The sequence below is a fragment of the Pleuronectes platessa genome, chromosome 8 (assembly GCF_947347685.1).
Source record: "Pleuronectes platessa chromosome 8, fPlePla1.1, whole genome shotgun sequence".
NCBI lineage: Eukaryota > Metazoa > Chordata > Actinopteri > Pleuronectiformes > Pleuronectidae > Pleuronectes > Pleuronectes platessa.
Window position 1 is genome coordinate 14,653,594 of NC_070633.1, and position 17,064 is coordinate 14,670,657.

Below are 17,064 nucleotides of genomic sequence, written 5' to 3' on the forward strand. Positions count from 1 at the left end.
ATCATGTGTAGGTGAACATAGCATAGCTCTTTGGGCTATTCACGACACAAAGGTAAACAACAAACACTTTACGGCATCAAATATGGGGGTAAGGGGGCCAGGGGAAGGAAGGATTTATGGATAAGGAGGATTATTTTTGAATGTGACATGGGAGGTAGTTATTTTAACCAAAGGATTACATTATACACATGACAAAACACATCAAACTGCTACTGTTCTGGGAGTTTATTCTAACATAAGCGTTACAGATATTTTACATCATAATATCTCTAAATATATTTAAATATAGTTTGTCTACTGTGTGGGTTTTAACAAAGGCACTCACCAATGTATATAACATGGGTATCAAACAAGGAACAGTCATTAGATGGGTTTTTGTGCAAAGGTATGTGTCACAAACATGTACACATGCTGAAGGACATTAAATATACCTCTGGAATATGTAACCATATACTCTCATATGTACTCAAGACAAATACAAACAAATCATTCATGGGATTGTCATTTAGCAGCCTTAACCTTTTAAACTCAGCTCGCATCTCACAGTTCGGCAGGTCACTCAAGTTGTTTGGCAGCTTGAACATATGGAGTATAGAAATATTTACAACAACAGTTATACTACACAGTCAGCTGAGCCTCTAAGGCTTGAAGAACACTGCTGTGGAATAGCCCCGTCTGCCCATTGCTCTCCTGAGTAACCAGAATCCGTCCGTCTGGGCGAGGTCTGTGGAGAAGGACGAGCTCTCCTTGGAGCAGACTGAATTCTGACTCTGTCTTGGCCAAATGCGTTGTGGTTACTCTGTGTCTGAAGAAAAAATAAATATATTTTTCAGTTCATTAAATAAATAATAAAATGTCAAGTCTACTTCGTCTGTCTGATAATCAATCACTGCTTAATGTCACGGGCAAACACACCTGCTGGGGCTAAACTGAGCTGATGCAGCTGACAGGGAGTGTTGTGATGACATTGTTTTTTGTGGGTTAGAATTCAGCTCTGACATGGCTGTTTCAAGGCCCTTCCGGAGAACAGGAGCTTTTCCTTCCTTGAGAATGATCCCTGGTCCATCTCTTCCCAGGGTGAGCGATGGGGCCCAAACTTCTAAGGGAGGGGGGCCCGACCGGGAGTTGGTGGGGACCTGATAGCCTGAGGACCAGGAGGAGGTTCGAAGCCTTGGAGCAGGGGAGTCTTCATCTGTGAGGAAGCGCACTGACTTTGCGGGCTAGGAACAGAAATATTTACTGTAAGAATGTAAACATGTTTAAGAGTGATCAAATAAAGAGTAAGAGTTCAAGACTGTATGCACAGAGATCAGCAGTATGACATTACCTTCTCTGTATTGTTCTTGTGTGAGGCAGGTCGGACTAAAATGGACTGAGGCCCAACGGTTTGCGGTCTTTCATGCTGAGCTGTTGCCTCATGTGAAGCGGTGAAGTCCCTGGCCTTCAGGACTCCAGCAGCAGAGGGCGCTAGCGGCTCAGTCATCCAGCCCATGGCTCTGCCAGAGCGGGACAGGATGCTGCTGTTTTTCTTCCTCTGCATGGCAGGTGAGTAGCCAGACGCTTGAACTTGTGCAAAGTGCTGTGTGTTGGACAGGACATTCAAAGTGGAGAAGTGGTTTGATCCTGAAAAACAAAACAAAACAAATTAAAAGAAGATATTCTCTAATAACCTAGTGACAGAATTAAGAAATCAAAAGACAAATGATGTTGTTTAACACTCACCTCTATGAGGGTTAAAGATACGCCTCACAGTGTCCCAACCTTGGGAGCGACCATAGAAGGACGGTTTTCCAGCGCCCGTGGATGACGTTGCATGCTGTGCTCCATTTGGCACAGATGGAACCTGTCCTGTCGAGTGTATTGCTCCATCAGTGTTCACCCTATCAAGAGCAAGGACCACAGCAGGATTCTTGGCAGCAGTCGGTTTCCTTCCAGCTACCGTGTTGTACTGTAAGGACGCAGTAGCTGCTTTGGTCTCCAGGAGTCTGGCTGACGTTCTGCAGTGAGGAAAAATACAAATTGGAAAGTTTCTTATAACCAAGCAACAGCCTTTGTTATACACATATATATTTCATGGAAAACTTTGTGCTGGATGACATGTCGTCTTGCCCACGTCAAACCCCGGTCTGAGTCCAAACGTCATTCAGCTCCCACAGTCTCTCACCTAAGCACAGGCGAGATGTAGTTGCTGGGCAAAATACCCACTTTGCCCGTTCTGAGCGATAACCCTCGCAGCCAGCCTTCTTTGAACTTTCCGTACACTCCCACCATCTCTCCCTTCCTCAGCTCCAGCTCCTCTGGCCGCCGTGGTTTGTAGGAGTACAGGACAGCACACCTGAGGGGGTCAAACAGAAGAGTTGTCTCCGTTAACTCTATAGTGTATGATAACGTATTTTCATATTTAGCTGTCTTTTTCTGCATTATATGAATGTTTATGTTCCTTTTTCCATGACCCCACATTATCATACAATTAATATGCAGTTTAAAACAGTGACTCACACACTGATGGAAAGCTGCTGCGTGGAGGAGTTTTTACTGTCTGCAGAGGCCGAGGACATCTGGGGGTTCAGAAGAGCCATAGAGATGGTGGGTGGAGTCTCACTGGTCATCTTCTTACTCTGTAATGGTATGGATTCAAAATCATCACCATATTTGCATGATACATTATGAACGATATGGAAACAAGAGTCATACAGCTCTGTGAGGCTGTAACGCAGCAGGCTGGTATCATTCCTTCTGTTCGCAAACCAAAGTAGTGGAGTAGTACAGTTTAACGGCTATTACAATATTAACCTTTGGATTAAAGTCTGACGATTTAACCAGTGTACAAAATTTCCTGGAAATCCCTCCATCCATCCATGAACTATACAGCTTATCCTTTCAGCGTTGCTGGGGGGAGAGGCGCGGTTCACCCTGGTCATGGTTCCAGCTTGTTGCAGGTTCAACTTACAGAGACAAACAACCTTTCACAGTCCTATTCTCACCTACAGTTAATTTAGAGTCTCCAGTCAACCTAACTCCAACCTGCATGTCTTTGGTCTCTGGGAGGAAGCCAAAGTACCTGGAGGAAACACTAACAGATAGAACCTCTGCCGAACTGGAATCTGAACCTGGAAACGTCTTGAAATCCATTCAATATGTTCCAAATATCCATGATGTTCATCTAAAACCAAAATATGTCCCTGCATTTAGAGGATTCAAATTAGAGGAGAGGAGATCACCAAAGTCCCTCATTCATCCTATGAATGTATGTGCAAAATTTAATTATAATCCAGCAAGTAGATGCTGCCGTATTTCAGTTTTAGCCCAAGTGGTACAGACCAGATAACGGTTAAATTCAGACTGCAGAAGCCTCATTTGAGATTAATTTAGAAAAATGCTCTTGCACAGAACAAAGACCTGGGTTTTGTCCCCAATCCCTTCCCCTCAATTTCACTGGCCATTGTGAATAGGAGCAAAACCAATTCAAAAAGGGGATGGGTATACTGTTTCCAGATGGACTTGACAAAATATGGGACCTATCCTCTATTATCTTCTTTCTCATTAACAAAACATTCTTGCAGTTTGGTGATCTGCAGTGGAGAGACTGTCAAACTTGGCTAGATTTCTCGTCAAACCATTTCCTGGAATTATATGTATTCTCTCTGTTTAGGTTTTCAGGTTATTGTCTTTGAAATCACTCCTGAAATGCTGTTTAGAAATACATTGTCAGCCAGTAACACTAAAACATACATAAAAAAAACAAAAAAACCACACAATTACCGACTTAATTTGCGCTATCAAGCTGTGACTGGCTTGAAGTCAGCAGGCAGTGAGTCAGGCCTGGTTCAGCCAGCGACAGCAGGGAGTAACACTAAGGTGTGTCTCACAGCCGTTAATGACACAGCATGAAGTTTTAAGCCCCAACGACTTCATTACCTGAACTGAAGAGGGCTTTTTAGTGAGATCCCTAATTATTATTTACTCATCGTCCAAACAAACCCAGACACATAAGGTGTTCTTATTTTCATCATTACAGAGAGGTGGAAATAGTATCTCTCCTCAGTGACGTCCACAGATGCTCACTGCTATTTTCAGCACTATAGCACTCAACTGCTACTTAAAGTATTAATGCTGGCCTGTGGGCCTGGGGTTCCCTCTATAAACAGTGCTGTATATCCCATGGATCCCACCGCTCTCTCACCATTAAGCTGCACTGCATTCACACTGTAACTCAAGAGAAACACAAAGAGCCATAATTAGGATGCAGCCAACACTGTAAGTCTCAGAGTCTCTCCTGTCAAAGGATGTGCTGTGGGGCAGAAGTAAAGAGGGATACTGTTGGGATGCATATAGTATGTCCTGAAGACATACCAGCTTCACGTCACACAGGGGAGAGGGATGGGTGAGCGTCAGAGGGTGTTCCAACACGATTTAAAAAGCAGGAAATTGCCCGCGGTCCACTCTGGATTTTCTTTATCACTTTTTTGAGGGAAAGGCGACAAAGTATCTAACATCCATATGTGAACTTTGACCACTCTCTTTTAAGAGGGGAGCACAGCCATTCCTTAAACAATGTTGTATAATACAACAAGAAAAAAGCATAACACGATTTGTTTTGCATGTGTTTAATTATTGTGTCCTTTTCTCTCTTCTTGGTTAAGGTTTTCATCAGCTACAAAGATACCAAACTTCAGCTGTATCAGGCTGGAGATGGCCTGGCACCACCACCCTGTAGTGGCTGTGGCTGTATTTACATACAGTTACTCCACTATTGTTCATGCAGTGAATAAAGTGTTATTTGGTTTAAACGGTTGACATGTTCCTGCTGCAATAAATAATCTGCTTAACAGAATATTAATGTTGCTCCAAACAGAGCACTCAGCCAGCAACCTCACATAATCCTATGGAAACCCGAAGTGTTCAAAATTATATAAATAAATCAGCCACGATGAAATAAACAACTACAAGAATAACTTCAAGCTAATATATATCCACCGCGGTTGAGATGATGCATACGTTGTTTTTGTTATAACCAGTATTATGGCTGGGAGATGAACCCAAAGTGAAAATGTGCCATGTGCATTAATAACCGACGTTAATGCCACACCCACAGACAAACACACCACTCGCACACAAATTAGACGTGTGGTCAGATTGCTGTTGGCTGGAGCTCTGCGGCAAATGACACAATACCAACAATCTCTATTGAATATCAGCACTAGGCTCACAGTACAGGCCTGCACTGAATCATAAACACAAAGTCTGACAGTTTGTTTCAGATTAAATCCTGACTCACACAGCCCTCACGGTGGCGTCAGCATCAACCTCCTGAGATTAAGGCGGCTGTGGGTTTTTTAAGAAATTGCTGTCTGATGAATATCAAGACCTCAGTGGGTGATTGGAAACCCCTGGTTGTGGCTCCTCAAGTTTGGAAGTCTTTCCTGTTTAAGTAAAGATTTGTGGACACCTTTGCCGCATTGTTGATCACTTTGTAATGTGGATTTCTGAAAAGTGCATTATTAATAAAGTTTATTATTATCTAATCAAATCCCACCTGCAAATAAGCGTTATGTAAAAATGCTAACTGGTGTCCTAATGTACCAGTGAAACAACTCTCCTCGGTTGCATCTGAGGATGTTTTCTTTTTGCTGTTGGCTCATTTCCATGCTAAATTCTGCTCTTACATAAGCATGCCATTATTCACAGTAATACGTATTATTTCATCCACAGTTGGTGGGAAGCTGCACCTCTTTGTAAAGACAGCTGAGCCAGAGGTGAGGGTTGATGGAATGCGAAACTAAGAATAGCCCGCGCGCTGCGTGGCTCTGGTCAGCTGGGAGCTCGAGCGTCGGGTTCGGGGACAGAGTCCTATGCTTATTATAAAATGGAAGTGCCCGGCTCATGTGCCTGATGTGAAAGTGAGTGTTACCTGGTTAGTGAAGAGGAAGGAGTTTGAAGGCGGGGGGGGGGGGGGGGGGGGGGGGAGAGAGAGAGAGAGGTCCGTTATGTAAGCAACTTCACCAGTGACTCATCATCGTCAGTATGAGAGAGATAAGCAGACACACTGAGGGACACTCCAAGCCTCCCACTCCCTCGTCTCTCCTCCTCCTCCTTCTTCCTACTTCCGCTTTGCCTTTTCGCAGCTCACAAATGTTGCTTTTGTGTGTCTCCTCTCAGGTCTGGGCCATAATTGTTTTCAACATTCCCTCTCACCTTTTCCTCTTCCCCTCTTATCTCTCCCATTTCCGTATTTTTCTCAGTCTCCTGTTCCTCCCTTCCTCTCTTGGTTTTTCTGCCAACTGCAGCATAGGTTTAGCATGTTGATGCTCTGAAATGTACTGTGCGACTGTGGGATAGAGCAGTGAAATCTGAAATGAAACATAACAGGTGATTGTCTCAGAGGCGGGGCACTTGGCAGCAGGTTACACTGTATTATTAAACCTTGAAGAGGCTTTCATGTTGACACTGCACTCAGACACTCGCTGGCTCTGATTGGATTTCACAAGACTCCCAGCTCTATTTATACAAACTGTGATATGAAATGAATTTATCAAGAACTTTAAACTTTAAAAAGTGACTAAATCAGTGAATTATCTTATAGCATTTTATACTGTGTTTTCTTACGGTTTTTCTATCATCTTGCTTCCCATTGTCATGTTTACCTGATTTGTCCTCCGCCACTAAACTCCTCTTGTCTTGCTTGATTTAGGGTAATACAAAATAATGGACGAAATTGTCCATCGTGGACTTTCATCATCCCTCCATCATCTTATCATGTGGTGCAGTCCTATCAAATATGCAGCAGGTTTCAAAGAGTGGATTCTTTATTTAGCAGACTGTCCTGAGGCCCGTATGTTCCTAAATTCTGATCAGAGAGAAAGTGTGTTCATGACTCTGGTGTTTAGGTAATGATTCATTAACCAGGTAACGGTTAGCTCGGTTTTTCCAGTGGTATCGTGCTTCCTAGAGGTTAATATAAGTGTTTTAAATGGTCCTCTGTGTTATACACTTGAACACTTGTCATTCTATTATAAATAAATGAGCTTTACTCTTTTCATTGAAGTTTTTACCTTGTGTAGTCTAAGAATACAAGTGCAGTGCCTGTTTTAAACCTTCCTGTTTTGAATAGGCTGTTTGCTTGTCCTGTCTTGATGCTCCTGAATTAATTAATGTAATTATTCCTTTTCATGAGTTAGTCAATCATGGCTCCAGGATACAGCAGACATTAAGGCTGAATACATGGTGTAAATGATCTTGACCTTGAATATAAAAGTCGGGCTTACGGACATTTGGATGAAACCAGAAAAAAAAAATTCTGTTGCTTTTTCTACGTTTGTATAATCGATCGGCATTTACTTCAATTGTATTGGAGTTGGCTGCAATGCTGTTTACCTCTTAATCTCCTAAAGTGTTTTAGGGACTCTAACACTTCCCCCACCCTTCCATCGTCATACTGGTGAGTAGATAATGAGTGCATTTTCATTTTTAGGTGAACTATCTCTTTAATCTCTATTGTCGTTTGTTAGTTATAAATTTTAAATGTTTTTTGCAATCTTCAGACCTAACAACTTTTCAAAAATAAAAGCCCTGTAATTCAGCTCGATAGAAAGCATTGCAGCAACAAACATGCTTTTACTTTGTACACAACTTGCTTAAGGGGAAGTGTGCCTTTATTGTTGTTGCCATGACGGAAATTGTCACCCACGATGTCCGTTAATGTCCATGTCAGTCCAACATGGTTAAATCAGAATAATCAGATTATCAAAATCAGTTTTCAAACACTGTTGTAGATTATCTAAGGACGTAGACGAAGACAAGTACAACTCGGTCCGCAGGTTGAATGCACACAGCCCTGTCCCCACTGACTGCTACAGATTGCGATTCCTCTGTTTATTCAAATTTCAATAATATTGAACATTTGCATGTACAAATTACACAAAACTCAGCACTGCACTTTCTCACACAATTTACGTAATCACGGCAAGTGTGAAGCTGATTCGATGGACGGTTTCGTGAGAGATGCGTTCCACAGACAGACGGAGACATAAAGACAGACAGACGTTTGTTGAATCGTGAGAAGTAAAAGTTCACAGCTTCCTACAACTCTCTACCCTTAAAAATAAAAAGAGAAAAAAAACAATAGGCCAAGACACACACCCTGTTCGTCTGTTATTCATCTCTGAGGGAAAAGCCTGGCTTATGTCCCAGGACTGATGATTAAGGACCTTTAAAGGTTTCAGTTCATTTACCTCCTGTCCTCACTCCTATCATATCCAGCCCCTCTCCACATCTGTATTGTCCTAATGAGATCCACCTACCATGTACCGACCAAAACACAAGGGCGATGCCACTCTTTCATTCATTCCGTAAGCTTAGCGTCATGGCTCCCTCCCTGTAACCCTGAGGACAACTTGATCCCTATGTGACTCACACAAACATCTATTACCTCAGACAAAACCACTGGGCCTCTTGCTAACCACATGTCTGCTGTTAAATTAAATAACTGAAGACACAACAAAGCCCGACAGGGTTCGGCTCAAAGGTTACGGAAGAGGAATCTAACAAAGATACAAATAAACCACTTGATCACATCAGTGTAGAATGCATTGGGACAGATATGTTTGCATGTGACTCACGTGTAACAGGTGTCTGTGCGTGGGTTCAGAGTGGCGTCTTATTCGATGAGAGTTCACTCTGGAGGGGTGAGAGTGGCCCCGGGCAGCAGAGGGCACAGAGAGCTGGTGTGGCTGACCCTGAAGGTTGAAGCCGTTGATGGTGCTGATGTTGGTCGTCTGGTGTAAGTGGCTGCTGCCGGCCGCGGGCTGTTTCCGCTGGCTGGAGAGGGGCAGAGCATTGATGATGGGCGTCTTAGCTGGAACTTGAAGGACTCCGTAATGGCCGGTCCTGTTGGCTGCGTCAGTGGCCTTGTCTTTGCCCCCTTTACCAGAACGATAGCGAGAATCTGCTGAGTCACTCGCCCGCCGACTCTTTCCCTCTAGCTGCTTGGCAGCCACAGGGATTGGCTGAAAGATATGAATTCATAAAGAGAAGGTGAAAATCTGGATAAAGCCTAACACACAGAGAAGTCAATCCTCAGTCAAGAAAATCCTCTCCAACTCAGTCCTACCGGTGCCTGTCAACCTCTGCTCCTGCTGAGCAGCCAAACGTCTGTCTAAACACACCCACTTATCACCACTCCACTCACCCCCACTACTTGCTGGACAGACAGGCAGACAGCAGGATAAGTACCAGTCAATAAGCCTGGACGGGTTGACTGGTGCTGAGAGAGGAGCTGCACACACAGACAGGCATGGTGGGTTAATGCTTTCACTCCCCACAGTGATGTGCTGTTATGCCACCCAAGCAGAGAAAGCATTACCGTCTTCACGCCTGACTGCACGACACGAGGAGAGGCGGGCTCGGGAAGGATAGAGGAGAGAAGAAAAGTAGAGGGTGAAAGAATAGAGTACAGAGGAAGATAAAGATGAAGAGCATCACTGAGGCGGGGCTTTAGGAAAAGAAATGTTGTGAGCTGGATATGAAAGGAGGCATGAGTGGAGGATAGGACTAATGGGAGTGGGGGACATTTTAAGGGAAAACTACTGATGACAAGTGAGAGAAGTGAGCAAGAAGTGCATGAGGCAGCACATGTAGCCACTGTTGGAACAAATAGAGTTTTCCCCGGCATGGATGAAGTTAATTCCTGGAGGCAGAAAGTACAGAGGAAAACAAATGACAGCCAAGCGAGCAAAGCAAGCACTGCAGACCTGAGTAAGCCACATAGTCACAGACTAATGAGCAGCTGCAGACGCAGCAGGGTTTCCCAGATTAGTTCTCTGCCTCAGCAATTGGCAGCGCAAGAGTAACATTTAGGGCTGAATCAAAGATTTGAGTGAAAACTCAGGTATTGCCCTGGCAGTGACCTGGAATAAATTACATCCAGCGAAGATGTCTGTGGTTCAGTTCATTAAAAGAGAGACACCATCACAGTGCAAAACAGCAAGTGTCAAACTTGATCACTCTGAGAAGGCCACAACCTGCTCTCGAACTACAAAGGAAGGTTGTAAAAGAATAAATGTTCTCACCTCTGTAAACTGCTGAGGGCAAATTCCAACTTTGTCCCCGAGCTTGGCTTCAATCCAGTGCTCATCCAGCCGTCTGATGACAGTAAGGATGTCGCCCTGTAAACCAGAAATAAGTAATGAACTCAACTTAGAGAAAGTTGTGAAAAGGTGAGAACAGGCAGAGAGACCATCGGGAGGAATAATAAGACAAAAGATTGCCAGGTGGCCATGACAGTGTCCTCGCCCTGGAGAGTGAGGAGCACTCAACTCGGAAAACTCTCAGAGCCCCGTGTTTCTCCCTCCCTTTCTCTCCCAGCGCTCTACGTATCTGCAGGCCCAGTCCTTTCTGCAGCCAGGCTGGCTCTTTAAAAAACCATCTGACCATCTGCATTTAAAAAAAGAAAAAGAGGCGAGCTCAAGTGTGCTTTAATGGAGAGCACACAAGTATTGAAGCCCTTATATAACTGCCTCAGAAATCCTTCAGGGTTAGGCAACCCACTGCAACAAAGATCTGAACCTCCGGCCCTGCAAGTCTGTCTTAACATCCAGAAGAACAAAAAAGCTATCACCACTATGTGTTAGTACAACTGGGAACTTTTTGTGCTACACAAAATCCGTTCACTGCAAGTTCATGTCCGAAAAAACACAGCAGATTGTCGCTGAATGGATTAAGATACAATTTCTTTAATATTGGAGCAAGGAGAAAATATGCTGATCTGATAAGGACATCTGATATTCAAAATGTATTTCTAATATAAGATGACTTCTATTAAAAATGACTAAATGTATCTTTCATTCATCCATAAAAAAAAACTCCCATGGGCCGATGTTCTTTCCAGCACTCAAAATGTTATTAACCAGAGAAGATAAATTAGTTTTAGAATTCAAGAAACTGCAATAGCTTGATATTTTAGAGCTGCTAAATATCAATCAACAAAAAATGAATCTGCAACCAATTCTATAACTAATTCATTATTTAGGTGGCATAGTGGGTCAGTGTTTAGCACCGTTTCCTCACAGCAAAAAGGTCCTGTATTTAAGTAGTTTTATTTTAAGGTAGTTTGCACTTTTACTCTTCTACATATTTGAGCAAATATCTGTACTTTCTACTGCACTACATTTTGACAAAGCATTGTACAAGTTCAAACCTTTTTTTTTATTTTTAAAAGTAGTCAATAACGAAAGGGGAGATTGGTTGATTGATCCAATCAGAGCAGGCAAGTAACATTAGACCCCGCCTTAAACAGCACACTCAGCCATAATGATGTAGTCAAACTTTGCTTTGGGACTACGCTACATTTTGGAAGAACTTTTACTTTGCTTACTTTTCCTCGAATAGAAAAATGTACGTGGTTCTTTTACGTTTAGTTGATGACATTTTTGTTAACCATTTTACACGTTTACTGAAGAACAATTAAAGGGCCAGTCTCTCAAACAAAACCAGACATACAAAGAGGTCACGTGTAACATTTTATAAACTTCTGATAAAATATTCAATAATAATAAAGATCTTCAATAATGACGTGTTCTATATTCTTTTTCTAAACACATAATCAAAATCATTTATGACAGGATATTTTAACACTAGCAGTGGTCCTAAATGCTAGTTAAGGTTTCTGCAGGAAATTGGTAGTTAGCCATACACTCATATTCTGCTTCATCGTCATCGTTAGTAGATGATGTCCTAAACAACAGCAACACTTATTTTACTAATCCTTGAAGCCCTGTGTAGTAGTTGCATACTGATTTTTATTCTTCTTTATCTAAGAGTCCTAAGTAGTTGCTAGTAGTTTAAAAAGATAAAGTGTTTCCTGTTACATTAAGTCCACAGTTTGAGAGTCAGACCTTGAAGAAGCTGAGACAATATTTACTGTCCTCCAGATTCACATCTTCTGGATTGAAGTTGTACAGCGCCCTGCAGAGAACCAGTGGCTGGGGGTGCTGCTGGAGGGGCTGCAGCTGAGGCACCGGGGTGACGGCCTGCTGTGCGCTGGCAGTCACAGACACACCGCTGCCGTCTCCAGCGTTTCCTTGGTGCCACTTTTCATCCGCTTTGTGTTTCGGGGTGAAACCGGGTGAAACCTTTCCTGATCCATCATCACGCAGATTTCGGGTGGAAGCTCTGTTAGCAAGCTGGGAACAGACAAAAAGAGAAATCACACGTCAGCTATACTGCAAGATTAAGTTATTTTTACTGAAATCATATTTTTGAAGATGGTGAGATCATTCACTTTATGGATTAGTGGATGTAATGGCCCTTTAGGCTGCACTCCCTTTTGAAGAACACGATAATTGTATTGTCAAAAACAGTGGGTGAAACACTGCTATTTATTACGTCCTTTTAATTTAACTGTGCCAAACTGTGAACAGGTTCTGTGCAGAGGTGTCTGGTGAACAAGAGAGAGGCCAGGGATATAAATCTGTTACAGGTTTCACTCGGGCTGAGGGACAGTTTGAAAAAACCTCTGCATTTTCTCATGTTCTGATCTGGATATGCAGATAATAAGATACGTGCTTCCCCCCTATTATATAGGCTATAGTACCATACAGGGGCTTAACTTTGAGAAGAGGGACGATGGAAGGAGGTGGGCTTCATTTTTTGCCAAGTGCAGCCAGGTCTATTTTCCAGGATACTAACCCTAGCTTTAAGCCGAAATATAGCTTTTTCAAAAATTATACAGCGTTTTAATAATCTGCAATATTGTTGTACAGTTTACAATCCAACAATTGGTTTCACCAAATAGGACTAATGGAAAATCATTGTTAATTTAAAGAATTTGCTTCATTTAAATAATCACAATGAGAGTCAAATTCAGTTCATTATTTTACATATCTCTATGTTCGAGGTAATTTAAAGATTAACACAGTAAAATTGTCAATTCTGGTGAAGCAGGAACAAATCAGACCACATCATGTTTGAGCTGCGCGTTTCTGTATTTCGCATGGAAAATGCCAGAATCATCACAGCCTCTGTTATCAGATTTTTGAACTGCGTCTGAACTCGAGCTGCACATTTCAAATAAACTCATGAGCGCTCTGAGCAGTTTATACGGAGACACACTGAGAAGGCAGCTCTCTGTGTTTCTCGTCACCTGGGAGATTTTAAATCAGGTCGCAGGATGAAAAGTTTAAAACCACAACCTTCAACAAAAATCTGTCTTTAAAGTTAACAGAAATAATAATGAGACATTTATCCTGATAGTTATTGCTGTGGACCGATGTGGTGGTTACTGGTTGTCAGTGAGGAGGGGGGGGGGGGGGGGGGTTCCCTTTATCATCTATGTCAGTAGTAAATCGTACTCCGTCTGAAGTGCGTCTGTAAAAATAATGACGCGCACTCCTCCTGGAGGTTTGAGGGAATCTCATCACTTTAGGCTCACTTCACCAGAGGAAACATTCTGATACCTTCCAGCTTCATTTGTGAGTGAAGCTGAACACTTACTAAGAAAAATAATACTTAAGTTAGGGTTAGATACATAAGCCTGATTCCACAAAGTGCATAACCAATGGCAGATGATAAATATTAAATGGTCTGTCTAGTCACTCAAAGCGCTTCCCAGTACAGTTTTTTGCTATTCACCCATTCATACATACATTTATACAGTGCATTCATAACACACATCACTCACACAGTGTCGGCACAGCCATCAGGCACAATTTGGGGTTCAGTATCTTCCGCATGCCGAATAGGGGACACTGAAATCTAACCACCGAACCTCTGATTAGAGGACAACCCGCTCTACCACAGACCCAGTTAGGCTTCATGGAAAGTCTAAGTTTGTTGTGAACAGGCTTTTATCTCACGACCGAATGAAACCAATTCATTTTTGTATAGAGAACATCCTTACAATCATATACTGATGCTAGATGACACCCAAACTGGACTTATTACAGATATGCAGATGATTAGGTCGGGGTCTTGCACTGACCTCACTGTGACCTTGCATCTCTCTGTGTTGACCCTCCTGTTGCTGCTGACCGTCCCTGAGTGCAGAGCCGCCCCTGAACGAGGGCAATGCATAGCGGGCAGTCTGTCTGCCGTTGGGCCCCATGGAGCCTTGGAGCCCCTCCAGGAGCCGCACGAGCAGGAGGTTCGCAGGGAGCTCCTCCACCGTCCTGGCCAGGGCAGGGGCACCGCACTCTGGGCAGAGCAGCTGGGAGTGGGCCACCTCGTACCTCTGCAGGCAGGGGGCACAGAAAGTGTGCTGGCAGGGCAGGACCTTGGCTGACGCATCCAGCCGCTCCAGACACAGAGGACACTCCAGCAGTCTCATCAGAGCCAGCTCCTCCATTTTATATGGGGCCACCTCTGTTAGAGACTAGGGCCTCTGCTGGTACATATGAGACACTGTCCTCCACCATACTGGGAGATAAGAGAGAGAAAGGCTCAGATGTTGCTGTTTGTTATTTCACAGTGAAAGTGTTTCAGCATGGCAGACTGCAGCAGCCAGGCTTCACACAGACAAGTCAGTCAACACTACACGCTGCTGTAGAGGCTACAGGTGTCTCACCTGCGCGCCCAGGTGAGACTGACACTAACAGGAAATGTCCACAGAAGACGAAACATGCCCACTTTCTTCTCATCGACACAGAGTACTCAGACATGTCGTACTTACACGTGTATCCGCGGTCAGCTCCACTCAATTCTCACTAACTCCGGTCAGGAAACGACTGAAGTCTTCGCCTGTGTCGCCATGACGCAGCGTCCTGAGGAGCCGACGGGACGACGCGCTACTGGCGACTGTTTTCCTCCCGTGACACCTCTCAGCTGCAGCGTCCACATATCAGTGACGACATGAAACCGACCAGCGGAAATCAAGCTTGACACAAACAGGTAAAACTCCGTGTGTCTGAGCCACAGCCGAACTCAGTCATTGGGAACTGGATCCGATTTCACTGCCCAACACACTTTAACCCTTGATCAGCTGTGTGTGAGTGCGCGCGCGCGCGTGTGTGGGCATATATGCTACTCTTATTTATATATATATATGTAGGTGTATGTGTCGATATTTATGTATAAATGATATATGTATATATATATATATATATATATATATACATACATATATATTTATGTATATATAAGTGTGTGTGTGTGTGTGTGTTTGTGTACCTGTACTTTTACCTTGTGAGGAACAGACAAACAGACATTTTGACCAGTCACCATTTTTACAATGGACTGTTTGAGGTTTAAGACCTGGTTCTTAGGTTAGTGTTAGAATCAGGGTTATTGTTAGGCATTTAGGTTTGATGGTTAAGGTTAGGGTAAGGGATTGGGGAATGCATTATGCCAACGACTGTCCTCACTATGATACAAGTAAAATAATGTCTGTGTGTGTGTGTGTGTGTGTGTGTGTGTGTGTGTGTGTGTGTGTGTGTGTGTGTGTGTGTGTGTGTGTGTGTACAGTAAATATATGCATGTTTTAAAATGGTCTATTTACATGTTGTAAATATATAAAATAAGAAATACTATTTAAAGTACATTATAAAAGACCTTAAGTCTTTAAAAACCTTTACCTTTCAGAGTAAAGCCTTTATTAAAAGTTATATCTTCTGTAAATATTTGATTGTGTATATATTCAATGCGTGATTATAATCTGTACTTCAAATGTATTGTTTTTTTTGTATCTGCTCTCTGTTTTTTTGTATTCCCATGTGAACTCTCCTTGGGCACTGTTAAAAGCACTGTACAAATAAAATAAAATTTTATTGTATTTGTTGTGTCGTTTTTCTCAATTAAATTCTGATTCCTGGTTTACTTTAATAGGTTTTCAGTAGTATTTTGCAACACATTAAACACATCAAATATTTTAAAAAAAAGTAATGTGATTCTAACTAAAAAGTAAGAGTAATTCATTCTAATAGTGGTGTAGGACAGTCATACGTCCTCGTATCAGCTCTCTCCATGCATCTACAGCAGAGTTTACAGCAGTGTAACGTGACATGGTCTCCCTCTGCTGGTGCATTCACTGACCAGCTCTACAGCTTTTCTCTTCACCAGCACAGTCTACGTCAGTCCTCCCGGAAACCTCTACACGAAAGGAAACCGGACAAACCTGAACTCTACCAGAAACCACCTATCCTCCACCATTGTGTCTGTATCAGCCTCCACCCCCCCCCCCTGCCCCCCCCCCACACACACACACAAACCAGTCACAAATCATAATCCACACTTTTTATCCAGTTGTGTTATTGTTCTGGGGAGTTTATTTGTCTAAACCCCAGATTCCCCTTCTTGCATCACAGGACTAAATCATTTATCCATATTGGCTACGCACTGAAGGCTCAGGACATTCGTTTGAATTTTTTAAACAAGCATGAATCTTTCATGTCTTATTTCACATCAGCAGAACTCGGGGAATTCTAAAAATGTGCATATGGCTTTTACAGGGCGAGTGAGAGCAACAGGGAAAAAAGGAAACAGAGGGAGGGGAGAGATTATCCATGACTTATTTACATGTTCATCTCAATCTGGATACAGGCCCTTCCTCTCAAGGCTCTCACAGTTGAATGGTTCTGGCAGAGTAAAGAGGGGCCTAAACAGGACCTGATCGTTTAAAAAAAAAAATCTGGGTAGAAACTTAACAGCTTGATGAATCAAGTCCCCCCCCCCCCTCCCCCTGTGAGCGATAGATATTCTGTCATCCAATCAACGACACATGCATGGGAGGGAGTGCAGCTGTTTTGCTGCTCAGGGGACGTCTAGTTGCTTATCAGCGTCTCACAGCCCCGACGGTCAGTGCAGCCTCCACCGAGGAGCCTTGGATGTCGTGGGACGAGGGCCCGTGTTTGATGGTTCTGATGTATAGTCTATCTGATGGAGAGGGAAGGGTCTCCCCGGGGATCGCCCTGAGCTCAGTGGGCTGTCTCTCAGAATGCCATAGCTTGTCACAAGTTGCTCTGTGAGGAGGAGTGCCTTCTTCTCGCGCTTTCATGTTTTATTTAAAATGCTGTCTTGCTCAGAGTGCTGCTAACTCATTGAATGTGATCTGTCTCAGCATTGCCTTTTCCCTCATAT

At 43.2% G+C, this 17,064-nt stretch overlaps 1 protein-coding gene across 2 annotated transcripts; it reads right to left on the reverse strand.

Annotated features, from left to right (window-relative positions):
* Positions 1-210: 210 nt before the first annotated feature.
* sh3rf2 (SH3 domain containing ring finger 2) lies at positions 211-14,962 on the reverse strand. 2 transcript variants are annotated; one of them, XM_053428888.1, is made up of 12 exons: positions 14,663-14,962; positions 13,976-14,409; positions 11,892-12,179; positions 10,068-10,163; positions 9,188-9,274; positions 8,619-9,005; positions 2,500-2,618; positions 2,165-2,335; positions 1,723-1,997; positions 1,328-1,623; positions 916-1,220; positions 211-805 (listed from the first exon to the last, which is right to left on the reverse strand). In XM_053428888.1, the coding sequence occupies exons 2-12, from the start codon at positions 14,336-14,338 to the stop codon at positions 619-621; spliced, it is 2,574 nt and encodes an 857-aa protein (XP_053284863.1). In that variant the 5' UTR covers positions 14,339-14,409; positions 14,663-14,962; the 3' UTR covers positions 211-618. The 2 variants fall into 2 exon arrangements, with proteins under 2 accessions (XP_053284863.1, XP_053284864.1); XM_053428889.1 differs by lacking the exon at positions 9,188-9,274.
* Positions 14,963-17,064: the final 2,102 nt, after the last annotated feature.